Genomic DNA, 24,086 nt, shown 5'->3' on the forward strand with positions numbered 1-24,086 from the left:
TGGTTTGGATCAAGACCCTGATGTTGGGGTCAAATATGGGTCCTGACCTGTACCACATCAGGAGCTATAACTCAACAGTAATTTCCGCTGGATTGGATAATTGAAGGCCAGAGGGCATTCTCACTGTTCAATTAAGGGTTGCAAATGGCCCCTCAAAGCTGAAGGGTCAGCAGCAGACCCTTTGGCAGGGAAGAAGTTTCAGCCTGCCACCAGTGCAGGTAAAGGAGAGAGAGAGGCAAATCATCTGAATTTGAAAATGACTACAGCTGTCGGTTCACCATTGTGGAAGGAAGCCCTCAAAAGGGTAGCTCCAGCCACAGCTATGGCCATGTACGAATGGTGGCTGCAGTGGTGCTCTCAAAGTGATGCTGAAACCTTGGAACCTGTCTGCCTGCCTCCAGATGTCTGACCTGTTCCATGCTGTAAACCTGGGGTGGGTGGTGGGACTAACTGGAAAATAACATTAATTGTTCTTATAATTTGCTTAAACCAGCTGTTCCCTGCCAAATCACCATCCAGGAAAATAGCTGAGCATTAGGCCCAAAGTGGGGAACCAGTACACTGACAGACAGTCATGTCTGCTTGCCTGCACGTGTTGGAATCAAAATCCTGTCCTGTGTGCTTCAAGAATCTTTATTCTACAGAACTCCCATTTCTTTCCTCCTTTACCCCAACTTGGAATGGGTAGAGAACATCGTTCAAATAGTGAGGAATTCCATGCACAAATCTGAGGAATTCAGTTTCTCTTCAGTTTCTACTTTTTGTTACTGAAGTTTCTATTCAAAACTGGATGCCATGAATTGCATGCCTAAGGTAATATTGAATTTCTTTGTGTTTGTAGTAAACTACCATATGATGTAACAGCCGAACAGGCCTTAACACATGAGGAAGTGAAGACAAGACTGGAGAGCTGCATGCACAACCTGCAGGCTGTCACTGATAAGGTTCTCATGTCCATCAGCACATCCTTGGATACCATTCCGTAAGTAGCAAATGTCATTGCATCACAGATTAATTCAGGCCACAATGAGGCCATTGAGGCTGCCATACCTGTACACATTTTTTGAACATTAGACCCATTCTCCACCGTTGCAGATGGAGGCAGAATAGGAAAAATGCATTTAAAAAAAAAAAATCTGAAATGGACGCAATTTAAATTATTTTAAAATTCATCAAAGCTCCTCATGAACTTCATTTGAGACTTTTATTTTAGTATTTTGTTACGATCCACTGAGTATGCTTGTACAAAAAGTATTGATTTAGCTTTGTTTGCTGCAATTATGGTTAGATTTTAAACAATTTTTTTTACAGCACTTCCATTTATCATGCAATGATTTTTGTTTGCAACACAATGGCCAGAATTTCACACTTCCCCCTTGAGTTTGCAGCCAGATGACAGTCAAGGGGGGAGGCTGGAAAAAAAGCACAGCTTGATATTGGACTGGGATAGATAGGAGATGGGGACTTGAGGCCTGGTAACCCCCAGCCCCTGAGACCCTGATCTCATGAATTTGAGACGTTCCCTTCCATCCCCAGCTCTTCAGCCTGGGTGCCACTTGCCTGCCCTCTGGATCCCATGGCTTAGTTCCAGGCAGCCCCTTGCACTGCTTGTCCTGGTCACCGCTGCAATGTGCCTGGAGAAGCTGCAGAGTTGCTGGTTAGTCCAGTTGGCCAGTGTTTCTCCAAGTTGGGACGAGTGTGGGCAGAGGTCCTGTCTTATGCCAATCGACACTCATTAATGTGGAATTTGATTTCATTTTTTATTGTCACCTGTATTAGTATACAGTGAAATGTATTGTTTCTTGTGCGCTATACAGACAAAGCATACCATTCATAGAGAAGGAAAGCAGAGAGTGCAGAATGTAGTGTTACAGTCATAGCTAGGGTGAATAGATCTACCTTGCATAGGTAGTGCAAAGTAGAGCTATTCAAAAGTCTGATGGCAGCAGCGAAGAAGCTGTTCTTGAGTCGGCTGGTACGTGACCTTAGACTTTTGTATCTTTTTCCCAACGGAAGAAGGTGGAAGAGAGAATGTCTGGTGTGCATGGGGTCCTTAATTATGCTGGCTGCTTTGCAGAGACAGTGGCAAGTGCAGACAGAGTCAGTGGATGGGAGGCTGGTTTGCATGATGGACTGGGCTACATTCATGACCTTTTGTAGTTTCTTGTGGTCTTGGATAGAGCAGCAGCCATATCAAGCTGTGATACAACCAGGAAGAATGCTTTCTATGGTGTATGTGTACAAGCTGACATCTATGTCAGACTCCTATTTATTGACTATAGCTCAGCCTTCAGCACCATTATTCCTACAAACTCATCTCAAATCAAATCACAAGACACCAATCTCAATCTCTGTGGTGGGATTAGCATTTCTTTCTGGACTGAATCTGCTACAATAGCAGTCTCCAAATTGAAGAATATGTTTTAAATTTAGAGAGATTGGAGCATTGACTGATTTTGTTTAGATCAAAATGGGCATCATAAATTTTCAATGTGACATCCCATGTTAGAAGTGCATCTGAAAACAGATTGGGCTCTGTGCCACAGGAAGAGATCAGGATTAGATCAGCAAAGAGATGCAGAGACCAGATGCTAAATAAATAGCAGAGATGGGCAGGCTTTTGTCTGGGGGCATTGACGGCACATGTAGATGGTTCAGCCCCACCACCTCAGAAGCAAAGTTGGCACGGAGCCAACATGCTCCAAGCTGCCTCACCCCAAAGACATAAACTACTGTGGACTGTGAAAATGAGGGAAAAGTGGGACTGCCATCTCTCACTGGAGAGGAAGACCCACCTTCTGGAGCTCCCAGCCAGCACTCACTTCAGTGGCTGCAGTGATCAAGGAAGAGGAGGATTTGGTCAGATCACGAAGGACATATGGGAGTGTGTTTAAGGCTACGGGTGGGTAGGAAGGAAGAGGTGATTCAATCTTTTGGTTGGAGGGGGTGTGATTGGGGGCTGGTCCACAAAGGGCAGCTCCTGAAGATTGAAACTCTTCCTTCCTCCTCCTCGTCCTCCTCCCCCCTCCCTCCCCGCCTTTGTTTAAAAAATTGGGCTAGCTTCATCTTCCCAAGTCAAACATTCTATGGCGTGGGCAATGTATCCCCAATAGCTGACTGACCCTTGATTACTTACTTGAATATGGTGGTGGGTTGCTGATTCCTACTCTGTATGACTCTCCTTTTCCCTGCCATCACCACCAAAAAATCCCCTGATGCTTGGTGTAAATGCAGAAAATACAGTCCCAGCTTTTTCTCTTTCAAGTTAGGTCGTGTTCTGGAAGTTTTCATCAGCAAAATACGTTGTTGTCCTTGTTCACGATGCTTGACTGGTCCATTCTTTCTCATGAACTGGTGTTGGTTAACAGTTAAAACCAGGTTTACTTTGGTTCTGAGTAAAATATATTCTCCTAGTTGGATAAATCTACAAGGAGACAAAGCGTTTTATACCATGCTGTTGCTACTGTAACCGCACAGGAAATTCTGTCATTTATTCCACCTTGTGATAGTCACATCTCATAAAAGCTCCGTAATAATTAGTTTGCTTCATGGTTTAACCTTTGCTGAGCAAATGTATTTCACCTTCCTGCAGAGGGCAGAGGAGTTTTCTTTTATTAACTCAATGAAATTAACTCATATAAAGTCATGCATCTCAAGCACTTTTTAAAAATTTATTTCACGTTTGAAAAGACCATTTTATTTGAGCATTGTTTTATTTGAAAATATGTTATATCAATGTTAATATTTCACTTTTTCATTGTTTTCATCCATTTGTTTGTGTCCAGTTATGGAATGAGGTACATAGCCAAGGTTCTGAAGAATTCGCTTCATGAGAAATTTCCTGATTCCACGGAAGATGAACTGCTAAAGGTAGCTCAACACAGAATTATTTTAGATTTTAATTTCTAGTAGCTGTGCAGAAAATACATTGCTCTAATTATAAATATCTTTTGTACCAACTGTCATATTTGACAGTTTTTAAAGAAATGCCATGAAGATTTAATGTAGAATTAGTTTTTTCTCATATAGATGAACACTAGCAATTGTTCTGTAGGGAATGGTCAATTATAGAGAGGTAATCATACAGAGGTCAGGTTATTACTCTGGAATAATGTACACCAGCAAAAAAAAAGTGCACTATCATGTAATCTAAGTAATCTTGATGGCATATTTATAGTTCAGTGTTGTAAAAGTGGTTTATTGCACAGTACCATAGGCTGCACTTTAAAAGTGCAAGTTACAAATTAATATGCGAATAGCTCTAGGAGTTTAATTGCACAGAGTTTAATTGAACAGCTCCATTCCCCAGAATTCATCTGAGAGTCTATAGGTGGTACATTTCAAGAAATTTTGCTAAATTTGGAGAGCTAGGGTTTCAAAGTCATATTTGTAGTTTGAAATGTTGCAGAGTGGTTCCATGGATATGCCATATATTGTACAACTATAGTATTTGAAGAATGGATTCAATGCCCTGAAATAATTTATATGGCTTATAATTGCTAATCCTCTCTGCTTTATATGCAGTTGTGGGTTGGATCCCAAAATCAAAAACATGCATTAATGCTGAGCTGCTTATTTATCAGCTTATTTTGCAAGATAATTTGTGCAGAATGCTGCAAAATCATACTCTGCATGAGGGAGGTTATGATGTGGTGGTATTATCACTGGACTAGCAATCCAGGGACCCAGGATAATGCTCTGGGTACGAATGACACCATGGTAGGTCAGGGGCAATTTTAATTTAATAAAAAGATCTGGAATTAAAAGTCTACTGATGATTATAAAACCATTGTCGACTGCTCTAAAAACCCATCTGGTTCACTAATGTCCTTAGGAAAGAAAATTTGACCTATTTATGACTCCAGATCCACAGTGTTGTGGTTGATTGACTGTTAAGTGCCCTCAGTTCAAGAGTTATTAGAGATGGGCAGTAAATGCTGGCCCAGCCAGTGAATGAAAAAGAATGTGGGATTCTGAAGGTGAAGTGACATATTGGAGATGTATACCTGGGAATTTTTTTATTCATTCGTGGGACTTGGACATCACTGACTGGCCAGCATTTATTGCCATCCATAGTTGCCAGAGGGAAGTTGAGAGTCAACCACATTGCTGTAGCTCTGGAGTTACATGTGGGCCAAACCAGGTAAGGATGGCAGATTTCCTTCCCAAAAGGGCGTTAGTAAACTAGATGAGTTTTTCCAATGGTCGACAATGGTTTCAACGTCATGAGTAGGTGCTTCATTCCAGATATATTGACTGATTTCAAATTCTACCATCTTCGTGGTGGGATTCAAATCCGGGTCCCCAGAACATTAGCTGAATTTCTGGGTTAATAGTCTAGCAATAATGCCGCTAAGCCATCACCTCCCCTTTCAAGTTATCATGATTATAACTCTTAGAAGGGAGGGAGGAGATGTGTTACATTTGTTCCAGAAAGAGTCCAAGCTATTTTATAATTATTTTGTAATTATCTAAAAGACATTGATTTGAATATTACAAATTGCAGATTGTAGGCAACCTTCTTTACTATCGCTACATGAACCCAGCTATTGTTGCACCTGATGGATTTGACATCATTGACATGACTGCTGGGGGGCAGCTCCATCCTGATCAACGTCGGAACTTGGGTTCAGTGGCAAAAGTATTACAACATGCTGCTTCAAACAAGCTGTTTGAAGGAGAGAACGCACAGTTGTCATCTATGAATGCCTATTTATCACAGACATACCAGAAATTCAGGTAAGTTGCAATTTATAGAACCCGAAAATAAAATCTTGTCTTTTTTTCAGAATATGTGCTTTTACAAAGTAGGAAAGAATTGTCTTGAGAAATGTTTTTTCTGATAGAATATATCTCATTGCTGTGCCATTGCAAATACATTTGGGAGTTACTGGTTTAAGATGAATTATCCATGTTCTGGAGCACTGGTGTAAAAATGGAGTGTCTTGTAATAAGTGCTAAGTTGTTGAGTTGCCCATTCAGAAAGAGTAAAAGGAACAAAAGGGTGCAGTGTGTATTGATGGGAGATCTGCTACTATTAGCTTGTGTTTGCTGTTAATTGCTAATATAGTTCTTGTTCAAAGAACAAAGAAAATTACACCGCAGGAACAGGCCCTTCAGCCCTCCAAGCCTGCACCAACCATGCTGCCTGACTGAACTAAAACCCCCTACGCTCCCAGGGACCATATTCCTCTATTCCCATCCTATTCATCTATTTGTCAAGATGCCTCTTAAAAGTCACTACCGTATCCGCTTCCACCACTTCCCCCAGCAACGAATTCTAGGCACCCACTACCCTGTTTAAAAAAAACATCTGCTTCATACCTCTTCGTTAAACCTTGCACCTTAAACTTGTGCCCCCTAGTAATTGACTCTTCCACCCTGGGAAAAAGCTTCTGATTATCCACTGTGTCCATGCCTCTCATAATTTTGTAGACTTCTATCAGGTCGCCCCTCAACCTCCTTCGTTCCAGTGAGAACAAACCAAGCTTCTCCAACCTCTCCTCGTAGCTAATGCCCTCCATCCCAGGCAACGTCCTGGTAAATTATTTCTGTGCCCTCTCCAAAACCTCCACATCCTTCTGGTATTGTGACAACCAGAATTGAACACTGATTGTGTAAGGCCCAAGAAATCACCTTAACTATGTGCTTCAGGATGACTCATTATTTGCCTTCTGAATCAGTAAGAGAGCCCGAAAGAAAATAAATAATGCTGGCCTGCTGTGCTAAACATCACGTTCAAATGGCAATCATGTTGACTCATCAGTCATCAACATATTTGCAATACAGTGGGCGCTGGAATGGTACTCTGCGTGTGTATGTTAAGATACGTACTTGGAGCTCTCTTTTCTAATGTTGCCAGAATGTGAAATGTTTTGAAAATACAACTAACTCCCTGTCCTTGTGGATGTGGGGAAACACATCACAATGGTTTTAACCTGTTTTGGTTGCTTCAGCTGATCATAGGTGGATTCATAGGTGGAACTTGCATGATAATACATGTGGTGTTATGATGCAACCTAGCATTCTGTTGCTCAATGTGTATGTTGTACAGTTGAGCATTTGAAATGAGCTGGAAATTATACAAAGTGGTTCAAATAATCCAAAGCGAGATAGATTTGTTTCGTGTTCAGTGAATCTAATTGGGAAATTATAATCTGAACCAGTTGACTGAAGTTGAGTATTGAGTTATAGAGGAACAATAATCTACTATAATTCAAATGCACAAAAGCATTGTTGCATGCCACTATGATGCAGGGGTCAGTTTTATTTAAAACGAGGAAACTTAATGTAAAAAGAGAGTGCCCAGTTTTATTCACAGGCATAAGGGGAAAGAGGGCATCCAGAAAAAAGAGGATTCCAGATCTCAGGAAAAAGAAGAGTTTAGTTTGGAGATCCAGAAGCTTTGAAAAATAAGTGGCTTTGAAGGGAGGGATGTGGAACATTGGAAGTTACTTAGGAGAGGAATTAAAGTACGGTGCCCATACTGCTGAAGATAACTGCTTTAAGCATTAAAATGTCCAGTCTCATGCTATCACTTGTGATAAACCACAGTTCATTATGTCCAGGTGATGAAATGCTGACAAATGGCTAACAGAACTGGAGCGTAAATGAGTATTGACCCGGATCATATGGTGAATAAGCAAGAAGGAAAAATGGACACAGTGGGTGGGATTTTCCAGCTGTGCTCACCCCCAGACCGCTAAACCTCACCAGAGGTCAACGGACCTTTGCATGGTCTGCCCCTGCCAGCTGCGATTCCGATGGTGGGTGGGACAGGAAAATTCCGCCCGATGAGTCTGTTTTCTCATAGAGCAGAGAGCACATGTTCTGCCATGCCTGTTCCTTCCTCACACCTTGTTCAATTTGCAATACTTTGAACTGTACCCAATGCTTGAAGAAAAACGTTCAAAACTCTTCTCCCAGTTTGAAGAAGGATCTCAATTATTAGCTTTGTTTTAAGCCTACATTACTTCAAGTGAAGCTTTCCACAGCTGCCATTTCATGATTCCAGCACCACAGAACCATTGTAACGCACAAATATTTGATTTAGTTCCTCTTCATAACCTTGAGTCTCAATCCTATCCAGATCATTTATTTTACAAATTAAAGAACACAGTACTAATTATAATGTCATTACTTGTACATATATTTTACTGAAGGGGGAGAATGTCTTCAGATCGCTATTCTGGGAGCTATATGTCCATGTATCCTCTAGTTCAATACTAGTTATCCAGAAATGTTTCAGATCTTACATTTTTTAAAAATACAGAAATTGTTTTTCTGTAAACAATGTGGTAGGCCAAAGGGCCCTTTCTGCACTGTATGGTTCTATGACTATGACTCTAATAAAGTTGGTTGATGTTACTTTTTTTTTCCAAAAGTATTTTCTTCCTAATGTGATGACCCCCCAATGCCACGGGCAATTTTGGGCAGAATTTGGTTTTGTATTTGGCTCTTAAGAACCTTATCCACGCTTGTAAAGTTCATTTTTGCAGTTTGCCTTTGGGTGAGTTGCTCAACTTAACTTGTAACTAGGTTGAATTTTTGGTGCAATGGTAACAGGTCTGACTGTAGATTAGAAGGCTGTGTTTTCCAAACACATCAGGCTCGCCAAGTATCCCTGGGGGCAGCACAGTGGTTAACACTGCTGCCTCACAGCGCCAGGAACCCGGGTTCAATTCTGGTTTGTGTGTGTGGAGTTTGCACTTTCTCCCCATGTCTGAATGGGTTTCCTCCCAGTGCTCTGGTTTTCTCCCACAGCCCAATGATGTGCGGGTTAAATTGATTGGCCATGCTAAATTGCCCCTTAGTGTCAGACAGGCTGGCAGGGTAAATACATCGGGTTCCAAGGATAGGCCTGGGTGGGATTGTGGTCAGTGCAGACTCAATGGGCCAAATGGCCTCTTTCTGCACTGTAGGGATTCTATGATCTATGAACTTAAATTCAGATGCCTGGTTGTGTGAATTTCTTGGGAAAACTCTTGACAACACTAGTGAGGAAAGATAGAGCAACATTTTTATTACAGTTCTGTCATTTTAAAAGACTTCAAATGTTTTGTAACACAAATATTGTTGTTTTAGAACCTGCAAACTTAACCTTGGATATGAGTACTAACATTTCCTGTTTTTCCCAAAGAGGAAAAATCTTGACATATCAAGATGTTGCCTACATTCAAATCCAGTAGTGACCCTTAAAAAACTTGCAAGCATTTTACTACTCCGAGTGCTAACACTAATCATGTGTTCTGCACGGCATAAAATGGGAGTAAATGCAATAAAAACAGAAAATGCTGGAAATACAGCAGGCCTGTTGGCACCTCTGGAGAGTGAAACAGAGTTAACATTTTGAGTTGAATATGACTCTTCTTTGGGAACTTTCCTCAGGGCGGAGATGGACTGGAGAATTGAGTAAAATGTTTTGTTTCCATGCGGATGAATCATATCATCTGTTCAAGTAACTTTGAAAACCCTTTATTCCAGAGGTTTGCAGTTTTCTAGCAACAAACAGTTCCAACAACAACTCATCTTTCTGACAGCACCTCAGGGTCAAGTGGAAGCAATGCCCAGGTGCTGTGCCTTGCCATTGGTAGCCATTTTGTTGTCACAATAGGATATTTAGAAACAAAAGTAAACTGAATTCCAGGGCGCCCTATTTGATTCAAAGTGTTAGCTTTGTATCTCTACATGCAGATGCTGCTAGGGCTGAGTATTGCCGGCACATACTGTTTTTATCTTCAGATTTCAACATCCACAATAATTTGCTTTTACTTTCTTGTAAAGGAATGCGGGATTCCTTGAGACCTTAAGCGAAAATCGTGGGGGTGACTCTCCCATCCCGAAGCGCTAATTTTTTAGCGAGTCGGGCTGGGAGAATCGCATGTGGGCTGAAAAGTGGGATTCGTGCGTGCATTCCCGATGCACGTGCATCTCCCAGCGCCAGATACCTGGCACGGTCAGGATCATGCTGGAAACCAGTGGGACCAGTAGGTTAGTCATTTTAATCTTTCTTTTAATGTCATTTAAATGTCACTATCATAGAACCCTACAGTGCAGAAATAGGCCCTTCGGCCCATCAAGTCTGCACCGACTATAATCCCACCCAGGCCCTATCCCCATATCCCTACACATTTGCTCGCTAATTCCTCTAACCTACACATCCCAGGACACTAAGGGACAATTTCTTAGCATGGCCAATCAACCTAACCCGCACATCTTTGGACTGTGGGAGGAAACCGGAGCACCCGGAGGAAACCCATGCAGACACGAGAATGTCCAAACTCCAGACAGTCAGTGACCTGAGCCGGGAATCGAACCCAGGTCCCTGGAGCTGTGAAGCAGCAGGACTGTAGTCTCCAGGTCCGATAATGTTTCCCACCCTCAGAGTTCAACTTCACTCCAGTGGGAGACCTCACTGGAGTGCGGTGAGGGAACAATCGGGGCCTCCCCCGGTGGTCAGGCAGTGCGGGGGTGGGGGGGCCTGGGCATGGACAACTGGGCAGCGCCAGCCTGTGCCCACTGCACTGCCCAAGGGGCAAAGTGTCCATTTGCAAGGGGCACCTTGGCACTTCACATTGGGCATGCCTAGGGGTGGAACCAGCTGGGGGCAGAGCCTAAGGGGCGAATGGCAGGAGCCACGCTGCCACTCTGCATTGGGATTGTTTGGGGCTAGAGAAAGGCCAGCGACTGGGGAGGGTTGGTCTTCCGGGGGCTGGCCCGGGAATGGTCTTGGGAGCTGCGATCGGGCCGTGGGGGGTGGGATGGAGGGGTAGCACTTCCATTGAGCTGGCCAGCAAACTGCAGGCTGATAGTTCAGGGCCACTGCACAGAGTCCCGGAACTGTCAGACTCTGGAATGAATAAGCCCTGCCTCCCCACCCCTGAACTTTTAATGATATTCACGATTGTGATCTCTGCATTGCACAGAGTGTGGGAGATTCTAGTGTGAGCTCCCACTGAAAAAACAATAGTGATTTGTACCAGTTTCCCCATGAATCCAACACTTAAAACCTTTTTTTGGGAGAATCGTCCTTGTACCTTTCTCAAAACATGTGCATGTTTGCTCTGAAAGACACCATATTGGTTTAATTCAGAGTAAATCCGGCACGCTAGATTTCTTGTGCGTGGTTACCATCGATGCCTTGTCCTAATAAGTCAACGTTATCTAATAAAACCACTGGTGCAGCATTGTGGCTTTATTTTCATGGCACAGGAAAAAATGGAACCAGCATATTTGCAAACTTCTGAACAAATTAGATTAAATACTTTGAAAACTTGACTTCCAGATTCTTGTTAATGGTGTGAAACCAGATATGTTAGACAACCTGAATAAAGTACTGCTGTTGGTGACAAACTTGGCGGGATGCATTTAGAAATCAACTGTGAAGACTAACTAACAATTTGAACCAGATTTGCCTTTTTTTCCTTGCCTAAGTTGGAGGTGGTGGGGAGGTTGTGATGATCACATACGATGAAGTTAAAACAAGTCATGGAAAAAGCGGCAGCCTTTGTTTCCAGCAGTCTCTGACTCATTGGGTGATTTAAAAGGTTTTGTTGGATTATGGTTAGAAAACATCTGGGAAAATAATTAGATGCCAGTTGAGAGGTGGTTTTTTAAGTATAGGTAGCCATGTGCGCACCAGATGTTTTTCTGGGAAACTGTTCCCTCGGTTAAGCATTGAAGTCTTAATTTTGTACTGACTTTTTTAAGTCTATGGCATAGCAGAGGGACACATGGGCACAGCTCCCTGCCCCCTCCTCCCCTGTTCTGCTCGGAGCCCAAGGTGCAAGGTCCACATTTTTCAGGACATACCCAGTGGACCACCCGCTTTTGGGAATTGGGGTGAGGAGGAGAGGGAGCAGGTGCATCACAGGAAGATGTTGAATTGGACTTCCGCTAATTGCGTGCCTATTAGCATTTTTAAATATTAATCAGTGAGTAGGAACCTGATCGGGGCTGGTGGGGTGGGGTGGGCTGGGAGCATCACGACGATGTTTGCTGCCTGGAAGGCGGGGTGAGGGGGGGTGCGGTGTATGGAAGAGGGGGCTTCTGTTTTAGGGCCGACAACCAATTCACCAAACCATTGGGATTCCTGCAGGGGCTAGCGGGCCCAGTGAATCCCAGCTTCTGTTTTGCTCCCGTCACTAAGGTTTTCCTTGAACTATGAAACATTGGCAGTTGATGCCAACATGATTAACAGAGTACACCTGTATGCCAGGGGCTGTATTTATTTAAATTATGTCAGGAAAATGACACTGAACCACCAGGCCTTTCTGTCGTCCTTAATTAGAGGATTTTAGGCAAACTCTGTTATATCCACTGTTCACTGTAACTGAGAATTTTGTATCTATTTTGTTTGGCAGGTTGCTATCTAATAGATAAGCTATATTTAGAAGGCTTGATATGTGTTCTGAACTACAGCTGTGGTTAACAAAGATAAATAGGAATGCTGACGTTGTAGTAGGTTTTGCAGCAGCTGTTACGTAACATTTTAATCTAGGAACAAAAGATCATTCCAAATGAGAAAGTCATATTGTGACTGACTCCTAATGAACTTTCCCATGTCGGATTCCTAATCAATAGCTTGTTTTTTCCACCCCTTGCAGGAGCTTTTTCCAGTCAGCCTGTGATGTGCCAGAACCAGAAGAAAAATTTAACATTGATGAATACTCTGACATGGTGACACTAAGCAAACCGGTTATTTACATCTCCATTGAAGAAATTATAAACACTCACTCGGTACGTGTTATCAGTTTGAGATCAGAAGGCGATTTATTTTTTTCTAATGGCGACGAGATGGTGTATATTTGAACATTGAGAGAAAACAGCAGCTTGCAACTATGCAGTGCCTTTCATGAAAAATACTTCATAAAGCCAAAAATGCACAGCAAAAGAAAGAAAATATTAAGATTTGGGTAACCAAAGGCTTTGTCTAAATGCTGAATTTTTAAGGAAATGGAGAAGTTTTAGGAAGGTTAATGCAGGGCATCAGGAACAGGTGGCTGAGACATGACTACCAATAATATTGTGGAGGAATACAAAAGAGAAAGCCCAGAGGAACAGAGTTTGGAAGGGGGTGTAGCTCTGTCAACAATAGAAAAATAGGGTGGTATTGAAGCCATGTAGGAATCTTAAAAACTTAACTAAGATTTTCAAACTGAGGGCATGGGAAAGCACCATGGGTAAGGGAGAACAGAGCAAAACCACAACATCCATTGCTTTCTTTTGTAATGACACATGCCATTCTGTGCGTGTTTTTTTTTCATTTGCTTATCCTTTTTGCTGAACTAGCAATGTATTCCACACTTCCTCCACTGCCTGTGACGGGGGAAAAAAAACTGTCTTCCTGTATTGGCTCATTTCACTTGAATCTTGTGCTAATTATCAGAAGGCTTTCCATGAGTGTGTGTGATCAGCTGAGCCTGTATTTTATCACTTTGGCTACAGAGCAGACCTGAGACAACGTATCCATAACATGCTGAAGTAGCTGTGCAGTCAGCGCATGGAATTTGCCTAATTGGTGTACGAACACCCCTTCGTTCAAATATAGATAACAAAGATATTTTTCCCAATTGCCATATGATCTCCCGCAATTTGCAGTGATCCAGGATTTCCTCCTTTTTTTTCCTTATTGCAACTCTACTTCGTCCTGTGCCAAGGAAATGTTGTTCAACTCATGATTTTATCAGCTAATATTCTCACAATTTTAAATGTTGACTTCTCTGATTTCTTTAGCGCCTTTAGTGTTTAGAGTTTTTATTTTGCTCATTTCTGCATTTTAAGATTATGGAATTGGATGGTGGGGTGCTTCTGTGTTCAGTTCTTGAAATATTCAGCATTTTTCCAGTTAACTCTCCGCAAGTCACATGGACCTACTTACCGGGTGGTTCCTGTGTAGCAAATCACAAACTTGCACATTCCTCAGGGAGATGAGCCTTACTTGCATATGCCTTGCGCTGAATCAGATATTGCAATCTCCAGCACCTTGTTCTGGGTTACTCACTTCCCCCTCTCCTGCCTTTCTGTTCCATGCCTAGATAAGAGGGAGTTGGGCCCATTCACTAATGTGATGGAATGCAGAAGCCTTGACACAAAGCCAAAACTTCTTGAGGAGTGGCAATCACAGTTGCCTCTCTGCTCTATTTTGTTTACACTGGAATTGAGCTGCACATTTCTTATCTGACCTTCCATCTCCCAGGTGAGAAGAGTCTAGTTAAGCTGCTCAGGAATCCCCTGGATCTAGTGCAGCAGTCACTGGGGGGGAGTGAAACCATGCTTTAAGGCACTAGCTGCCATGCATCAGATAAGTTGAAAGATCCTAGCCAATTTGAGGAGATAAAGATGAAGTAAATATGTAAGGTAAATGGATAGGAGGATGTCTATTGTGTTGGCAGACGGAATAGGATGGGTCAGGATGGAGGAGGGGGTTAGGATGGGTCAGGGTGGACGATGGGGGTAGGATGGGTCAGGGTGGAGGATGGGGGTAGGATGGGTCAGGGTGGAGGAGGGGGTTAGGATAGGTCAGGGTGGAGGAGGAGGGGGTAGGATGGGTCAGGGTGGAGGAGGAGGGGGTTAGGATAGGTCAGGGTGGAGGAGGAGGGGGTAAGATGGATCAGGGTGGAGGATGGGGGTTAGATGAGTCAGGGTGGAGGACGGGGGTTAGGATGGGTCAGGGTGGAGGAGGAGGGGGTAGGATGGGTCAGGGTGGAGGAGGAGGGGGTAGGATGGGTCAGGGTGGAGGAGGAGGGGGTAGGATGGGTCAGGGTGGAGGAGGAGGGGGTAGGATGGGTCAGGGTGGAGGAGGAGGGGGTAGGATGGGTCAGGGTGGAGGAGGAGGGGGTAGGATGGGTCAGGGTGGAGGAGGAGGGGGTAGGATGGGTCAGGGTGGAGGAGGAGGGGGTAGGATGGGTCAGGGTGGAGGAGGAGGGGGTAGGATGGGTCAGGGTGGAGGAGGAGGGGGTAGGATGGGTCAGGGTGGAGGAGGAGGGGTGATAGGATGGGTCAGGGTGGAGGACGGGTGATAGGATGGGTCAGGGTGGAGGAGGAGGGGGTAGGATGGGTCAGGGTGGAGGAGGAGGGGGTAGGATGGGTCAGGGTGGAGGAGGAGGGGGTAGGGTGAGTCAGGGTGGAGGACGGGGGTAGGATGGGTCAGGGTGGAGGAAGAGGGGGTAGGATGGGTCAGGGTGGAGGACGGGGGTTAGGATGGGTCAGGGTGGAGGAAGAGGGGGTAGGATGGGTCAGGGTGGAGGGGGAGGGGGTAGGATGGGTCAGGGTGGAGGAGGAGGGGGTAGGATGGGTCAGGGTGGAGGAGGAGGGGGTAGGATGGGTCAGGGTGGGGGAGGGGGTAGGATGGGTCAGGGTGGAGGGGTGTAGGCTGTGAAGGGCTGAGTAGGAAAGGGGGCAGAATGGGAAGAGTGTTATCGTAGAATCCTTACAGTTCAGGAGGAGGCCGTTTGGCCCATTGAGGCTGCACCAACTCTTTGAAAGACCATCTTATCCAGGCCCTATTACCATAACCCCACGTATTTACTCCACTAATCCCTGTAACCTACACATCTTGAGACATAAGGGAGAAATTAGACATGGCCAATCCACCTATCCTGCAGATCTTTGGACTGTGGGAGGAAACCGGAACACCAGGAGGAAACCCACATGGGGAGAATGTGCAGACTCCACGCAGACAGTGATCCAAGTTGGGAATTGAAGCTGGGTCCCTGGCGCTGTGAGGCAGCATTGCTAAACACTGTGCCACCTTGTCAGGTGGTGGAAAGGGGATAGGGTGAGCTGGACAAGAGGAAAGTAGGTTAAACAGGCAGCTTCTGGAAGTTATCCAATGGGTCATTGATTTATTCTCAGTGTTTGCCCTATGGGTGAATCTTTATTGTAACATATAGAGCGTTGAGATCCTTCTCCCCGGTTGTCCATGTGAAAGTTTCCTGTGAGTTAATGTGGTTGCCAAATTCTTCACTGTAAACAGAATAGATGCCAGCTGCCTATTTTCAGAAGCCTTTTTAATGCTTGTTCTGACCATGTCTGTGCACTAAAGTGTACGTCCCAGTCTTCACCCTGCCTCTCAAATTTATAAAAAGTGGAAGATAATCAGTGCATTTTACTTCCTGGTTTGCTCTATATGAGAATTCTTCAATGAGATTGGCTGCTTACCCTAGTTGATAACATCACAATTGCTGGCTGTCTGGAGAATCCCCTTCTCTCGACAATACATTCAAACTGATGTTGGGAATTGGGAAACCCATGAAACGGTAATGACTACTCTTTGAGGGCAGCTTTCTTGGAGTTCAATAGTGATTGCCACCCCTTCGCCACTGATCTTCTGCAGAAGCTAAGCTGTTATATATCCCAACAACATTCAAGAGCAAGGATAAGTACAAGAGGTAGAAGATGCACATTTTCTTTCAAAGATATTTGGTAGTATCCTTAAAATTATGGATATCTCAATACTTGAAAAACAGTTTATAACATAAGCTATTTTTGTACCATGTTCTGTGATCTCAATAGAGACCAGTTACTACTGAAAGAAAGTTGAATTCCCAGTTACTAACTGAAAAGACTACGCTGCATGGTTCCATGTTTTAAACAAAATTGTTCACTGCTTTCTCACAGACAACTCCCTGGCTGGCTGATACTCAGTCAGACTGCGAAAATAACAGATGTATAACATATTCCCTCTGACCTCACCTCCATGACAATATGACATACGAGCTATTTCCAGATAGAAATGTAAATCAATTATCTTTAACTTTAAACTTTTCCTTTGATTTGGAAAATATATGAGTACACCTCTTTGTTTTCAAGCTGCTATCAAACCTAGTTTAAGTTTATTTAGTACTGTCACAAGTAGGCTTACATTAACGTTGCAATGCAGTTACTGTGAAAATCCCCCGGTTATCACACTCAGGCATCTGTTCAGGTACACTGAGGGGGAATTTAGCATGGTCAATGCACCTAACCAGCACGTCTTTCAGACAGTGGGAAGAAACTGGAGCATCTGAAGGAAATTCACGCAGACACGGGGAGAACATACCATTCAGATTCCACACAGACGGTGACCCAAGCTGGGAATTGAACCCGGGTCTGTGGTGCAGTGAGGTAGCAATGCTAACCACCATGCCATCATTCACTGATCTGGAGAAATTATATGATTAATTTAAACCTTCTCCCTGAGAGTCTCCTGATGAAATAGTTAATGAGACTCCCATTGTTTAACTTTAATACTTCATGGTTTCACTAACATAATATGAGCCTTCCTTTTGACCTTTAATTATTCTAGGCCCATCTAGCAGCCTCTCAGAGCTGGTATTATTTTATTTTTCATGCTTAAGAATTTACAATTTCTAAATAAATAATCTTATATGGATTTATAAACTATAGGATTCTTTAATTTTTTGTGTGTAGAAGGTTTCTGTGATTGCTTTGTTTTGTTGGAAAACACCAATGCTATCCTGTTGGTTTGTTCTGCCGTTTTACAATGACCTGGCATGGTGAGCAATGTGAATTGGGTGAATGTGTTTATAAACGGGTGTAGTTAATACAAATGTTCATTACCAAAGCTTCGATTTTTGGATTATGCCTGCTGCTTTGTTTAAAAGGGTTTAGAGAGTGAACAAGATAAAGAACCATTGTAATCTTTCTCCTGCTGTGTATTCGTTGACAATTTCAGTTCCACTTGTTGTGTTTCTGCATTCATTATATTTAAATAGCAAGGCCCATTGAATGGTTTGACTTGGCAGCTCTCCACCTCCCCTATTGCTGTTTTTCTAAACAGGGTGGTTTGTGGTGAATTGCAGTTCCACAAGCATTGGCAGCCCTCCAGTGTGCTGACCAAGTGACCATTCTTCATGTGAGTTTATAGAGTATTAGCAGACCACTTAATGGTTTTTAACCAACTACTTGGAGATGCAGGGGAGCAATGGGAAGCACCAGTCTTTCTGGTTTTCCCCTGCTAGTCGGAAGCACAAGACCTCTGTTCAGTCACTCATCTAGATGAAGCTGGAGCTGGGTAGCATTGAGTTTCAACCTGCCAACACATTGCACTGTGCCACTGCACCACCCGCTGTTAAGTTTTCTCATTTTCTTAATATCCTACAGTTTGAAATGCAAGCTCTTGGTACTCTCACATCCCTGTTTACTGCCTCCAAGGTGGCATCGTGGGCAGAGATGCCTCTGAGGTTAATTAATTGGGAAAGATGTATTGTCCTCATTTTTCTGCTCTGTTTCTTCTCATTGCATTGCCTTCTTGAACCCAAATATATAAATGATAGTAAACAGCAACATTCCCTCCTGCACACTCAATTACAGATAAATACAGAGAATTTTTTTATTCGTTCATGGGACATTGAAGCCGCTGGCTAGCATTTATTGCCCCATCCCCAGTTGCCTTTGTTCAGGGGGCAGTTGAGAGTCAACCATATTGCTGTGGCTCTGGAGTCGCATTTAGGCCAGACCAGGTAAGGACAGCAGATCTCCTTCCCTAAAGGACATTAGTGAACCAGATGAGATTCTCCTGACAATCGGCAGTGATTTCTTGGTCATCAGTAGATTCTTAATTCCAGATATTGTTTAATGTATTCAGATTCCACAACCTGCCATGGCAGGATTCAGACCCGGTCCCCCGAACATTCGCTGAGTTTCTGGATTAATAGTCTTAACGATAATACCACTAGGCCATCACTTCCCCAATTCTGATCACAATAACTAATCAGTTTGAGTGAAGCAGGTGACCATAAAACTTGCATTGAAACATACCTTATCCGAGAATCCATCTAGTTCCAAGATTTGTGAGCAACCATCTGGTACAAAAGGAAGGAATCAGTCTTATTTGCTGTCCTGATCATTAGGCAAAACACCAATGCTATCCTGTTGGCTTGTTCTGCTGTTTTACAATGACCTGGCATGGTGAGCAATGTGAATGAGTGAATGTGTTTATAAACGGGTGTAGTTAATGCAAATGTTCATTATGTAAAAATGCTATGACAGGCATGTTGCAAAGGATTTTATGGAAACAGAAGTGAGAGACTATTCAGCCCCTTGCATCTGCTCCACCATTCAATAAGATCATGGCTGATCATTGGCATAAACTCACTCATTTCCTTATTCCTCGTTCCCTGTGAGACCAAAAAGCTGCCTATCTCAGCATTAAATAAGATCAGTGATGGAGCATCAATAATTTGCTTCGATATCCTTGAGGGTTTAGAGTCTGAATTATATCCCGATCAACAGTCGGAAGAAAAATTCTGATTTATGTTATATTTCAGAGTCAATAATTTTTTTTCAATGAAAGTGTAATTCAGTTCAGTCTTTGAGGAGTCGTGCAGACTCAGTCAGTATTGTTCCTTTGCATTTCTATTTTGTGCTAAGTTTTCATTGCAGGAAAGTACACTTTCCTGTTCGGATTTTATTTCCTCTTTCACACAATCCAGCTCAGACTGAAAGGAAGTTTGATCAGAAGCTAGTGTAGTTACAAATTGCTTAGTGAGGATTGATGAATTTGAATGCCAATTTAAAGCATGATTTCACATAGTGATCTTATGTTACATGTTTTCAATTCTCCCATAATTTACCAGGTCTGGTTTATGAGTCTATGCCCCAGTTTAAGTTGATTCGAAGTATGACTGTAAAAACACATTTTCTTACCATTGGCAGTGACCTAGCCAACCTAAGCAAATACATCTTGAGCAAAATGCTGTAATAAAAATATTTAGAAGAATCCCAGTCCAATTTGTTCTGGTCTGATGGAACCCTGTGATAGTTATATTCTTGAAGTTATATCCTTCTCACATTGCTGTGAGAAGCATACAATCCTGTATGTGACACATTTGATTCTTCGCCAGAGTGTCCGCAGGTGCTGTGAAAACATGGAAGATAAAGGAGAATTAAACGTTTCTTCTTAATATTGAGCACTAATGTATTTGTTGCGAAGGACTAGAATAATCAATAGTATAAAGACAACAGTAAAATGTAACTGTCAGGAATCTGAAACACAACCAGATGACAGTCTTAAATATGATATAAATATAATACTTTTTCTGATTTTTCTCTGATGGAAGTGATGAGTAACTACTATCGTTATGATCTGTATGAAGACCACAACTTTGAGAAATTCTACTCTTATTAAAACAAAGGATCGATGGAAAGAGCCAAAGAACAATATTCTTGTTGAGATTTTTACTGCAACAAACTATAACTAGCATAGATCGTACATTAACAGGTGAATACTACTAAAAAAAAATTGACTAGCAACCAAAATATGTCTTGTTAACACTTTTACTTAACCCCAAGCTTCTGGCTAATATGTAACGTTTAAGAAACCATTCCAAAGTCACTCCCACTAGTCCTCCACCAGGCATTAACCCCCAATCAGCACCCACCTTGCCAGACTGAAACTTCCAGCGATCTTTGACAATTGCTCCACTCTACCCGAGTTTCCTCAGGTATGGATAACTCTGGCATGGTATATCCTGGTGACTTCTGCTCTTTAAATCTTCAAGAGCAACATCCCTTCTGTTCCTTTTCTTTTGAAACAAAATCTAACGCTGCTTGGTCATTAACACAAAGCAGTTCTCTCTGCTTTTCCGCACCTTGCTCTTCTTTGTTCCTGCACCTTGGCTACAGCTGTTTTTTGCTGTGTGATATTGTGAAAGGTGCTAAAACTGCCAGTCCTCTTCAGTGGGTTTATATGAGTTTCTCTTCGATAGCAGCCATATCAAATGGAAATTCCTCCCAGTTGAGGCGTTTATCAGAAATGCTCATTGTACATTGTTTGTAAGATTTCTCTTTGCTTCCGGTTATAGATGCATTTTAAAATATAATTAGCTTGCAATTTCCAACATTCATGAATATTTCTGATAACTTATTGAACTGAAATGGCTGTTTTAGCACCTTTCACAATATTGCACAGAAGAAAAACAGCTGCAGCTAAGATGTGACATATTGCATGGAACATACAGCTCAGAAAAACACCCTGTTGCTGAACTGGTCTATGCCAGCATATGATCTGCATGAACTCTGTCCTTAACCATATTAGTATAAATTTCCATTCCTCTCTCCCTCGTGCTTATCTAGGTAACACCTGAATACAGCTATGCTGTATTCTAAACTCCTCGTTCTATCCACTCTCTGAGGAAATGGGTTTCTTCTGGATGCTTCATTGGATTATTAATGGTGATCTTGTATTTGTGACCCCTGGTTTTGGTATCTCTATAATATAGACATGTCTTCTCTTGTCTAACCCGTGAAACACTTTCATAGCTTTAAATTCCTCTCAATTGGTACAACAGTCTGCCTTCTCTTTTCCAGAGAAAAGAACCCCAATTCTGATATTCGTAACCCTACATTTCTAGTATCATGCTTCTAGATTTATTTTGTATGTTTTACCATGCCTCTAATACTGAGATGTACTTCCATTAGATACAATGGCTCTTTTTTTAAAAAAGAACTAATTGAAGAGATGTAGGCTTTACTGTCAAATCCAGCAATTTGTGCTCATACTTAATTGCCCTTTAGAAGTTGGTGGTGAATAGATTTAATTTATGTAGTGTAGACATACCCAAAGTGCTATTAGGGAGAAAATTCTCAGATTTTGACCCAGTGACCATGAAGGATGGTGTGTAACTTGGAGGGGAACCCACAGGTGGCAGTACTTCATTGTGTCTGTTTCCCTGTTCTTCTAAGTAGTAAAGGTTGCATATTTGGAAGGTGTTGTCAACGGAGTCTTGGTCGGATGTGGCAGTGCATTTTGTACATGGTACACACTGCTGCCACAGCATCAGTAGAGGAGTGAGTGGAAGTTCAAGGTGATAAATAGAGTGTTGGTCAGTTGACTGCTTTGTCCATGAATGAGCTTATTATTGGAGCTGCACTTATCCAGGCTAGTGGGAATATTCCATCACACAGCTGGGCCTGGTGCTTTGAAACAATCTGACACAGTTAAACAGGCAAAACGTAGCTCTTAAGAGCTGCTTCCCGCTCACCCTATAATACACCTCAACATCTTGTAGAATAGATTAATTAGTCACCAAAAAAAACTTGTCCATAAATGTGGCTGCACCAACTTCTCTGAAGTAGTTTGGTATCTCCCTCCAAGTCTCTAAACACCCTGCCTGGGAACACCCTCACCCTGCTTTCTTTATAATCCCCATTCACTGGCTAATTCTTCATTCTCACATGCCCAGTGTAAACAAACCTTGTCCAAGGAATGGTGTTACACTTTGCTGCAGGCCTTCTGTGCAGTCCTAAAGGCACATGTCCCTCGTGTCTTTCCGCTGGATACCCAAGTGTTGCACTCATAAAGGGGTGCCTCCAACAAATCTAAGGCCAGCTAAGTGCCTTACTTCTTTGCTTAATTCAAGGCCATATCCATCAGCAAAGCTACAGATAGCTGGTTTATGTATATGAGTGTCGTCAATCAATTCAAAAAAGGCTTTAGCAAGCAGTTTTCTAGCTTATGATTATGTCTGTATGAGTTTTGCTGATAAATGGATTGCTTTCAAAACCACCACCAAGTTTGCCTTGCTAGGGAATGATTCTGAAAGATTCTTAGTTTTGTAGTTTGGCTTTTTTTTTGGGGGGGGGTGCGGAGGTGTGTGTGTGTGTGGCAGGGACCGTTCACCTGCTGTGTGTGGAAAGGGATTCACACTTATCCAGCCTACTGCGACACGATTCTACTCATGCCCAGGAGAAACCCTTTAAACTCACTGAGAGTCATAGAGGTTTACAGCATAGAAACAGAGTCTTTGGCCCAACTTGTCCACACCGCCCAGATTTTACCATTGAGCTAGTCCCAATTGCCTGTATTTGGCCCATATCCCACTATATCCATATTACCCATGTAACTGTCTAAATGCTTTTTAAAAGACAAAATTGTACCTGTCTCCACTACTACCCCTGGCAGTTCGTTCCAGACAATACCATCCTCAGTGGAAAAAAATGCCCCTCTGGATCCTTTTGTATCTCTTCCCTCTCACCTTAAACCTATGCCCTCTAGTTTAGACTCCCCTACCTTTGGGAAAAGGTGTTGACTATCTACCTTATATAATGCCCCTCATTATTTTATAGATCTCTATAAGATCACCACTAAGTCTATTTAATTTGATCTAAATGCTCTGAAGGTGGGACTGGATTCAAAAACTCTGAAAACTGATGTCCCACCAGCATATTCACACCGAGGAGAGACCGTTCAGCTGCTCCCACTGCATGAAGAGGTTTAAATTGTTATCCATACTGCTGACACACCAGCAAGTTCACGCTGGAGAGAGGCCATTCACCTGCTCTGACTGTAGGAAGGGATTTGGTAATTCATCCCACCTACTGAGACAAGTGATTATAGGGGTTGGATTCTGCTGTTATTGTTTCTGCTCTCAGTTACATCAGGATTGCATTTAGTTCATTCTCACAGTTGGTCAATTATTTGATTTATTTTTTTTTTAAATTGTTGTTGCTAAATCACAGTGGTTAGCACTGCTGCCTCACAGCAGCAGGGTTCAATTCCTGGCTTGGTTCACCGTGCATAGTCCGCACGTTCTCCCTGTGTATGCGTGGGTTTCCTTTGGGTGTTCCAATTTCCTCCCTCAGTCCGAAAGATGTGCTGGTTAGATACATTGGCCATGTTAAATTTTCCCTCAGTGTACCTGAACAGGCACCGGAGTGTGACAACTAGGGGATTTTCACAGTAAGTGTTAATTGTGTTAATGTAAGCCTACTGGCGATACAAATAAATAAACTAATCTAGCAGCATCCCCCAGTCCCACTCCCTGAGAAATAAACCAGGATTTTCTAAATTTTCTTTTCATTGAATATCTGTTGCATTTTTCACTTCAGTACACTTTTTGTCCCATTTGTTCAAAATTCAAAATATCTCAAAGCAAGATAGAACTTCTCAACAAGCTGCTACAGATTCATTGGCACAACTCAGTAGAGTGAATCTAAACAAGAATTGCAAAGTATGAGAAACTAATGTGTGTTTCTCATTTGACCATGGCTTGTCCTCCTTTCAGTGTGCATTTAGAATTTATTAGTGTTTTGCACATAAGATAATGTAGAAAGCAAAGATTGCAGCATGTCAGTATAAACCG

The 24,086-nt window shown here is 42.6% G+C and overlaps 1 protein-coding gene across 1 annotated transcript in view; it reads left to right on the forward strand.

Moving 5' to 3' along the window:
- Positions 1-24,086, forward strand: part of iqgap2 (IQ motif containing GTPase activating protein 2) — a 323,133-nt gene that overhangs the window by 248,733 nt on the left and 50,314 nt on the right. Inside the window, exons 27-30 of the mRNA XM_080189314.1 lie at positions 842-982; positions 3,786-3,870; positions 5,507-5,739; positions 12,606-12,738. Coding sequence (XP_080045440.1) covers positions 842-982; positions 3,786-3,870; positions 5,507-5,739; positions 12,606-12,738 — 592 coding nt within the window. The remainder of the gene's footprint in view (positions 1-841; positions 983-3,785; positions 3,871-5,506; positions 5,740-12,605; positions 12,739-24,086) is intronic.

Source organism: Carcharhinus amblyrhynchos, chromosome 5, assembly GCF_965287045.1.
Source record: "Carcharhinus amblyrhynchos chromosome 5, sCarAmb.v2.hapA, whole genome shotgun sequence".
NCBI lineage: Eukaryota > Metazoa > Chordata > Chondrichthyes > Carcharhiniformes > Carcharhinidae > Carcharhinus > Carcharhinus amblyrhynchos.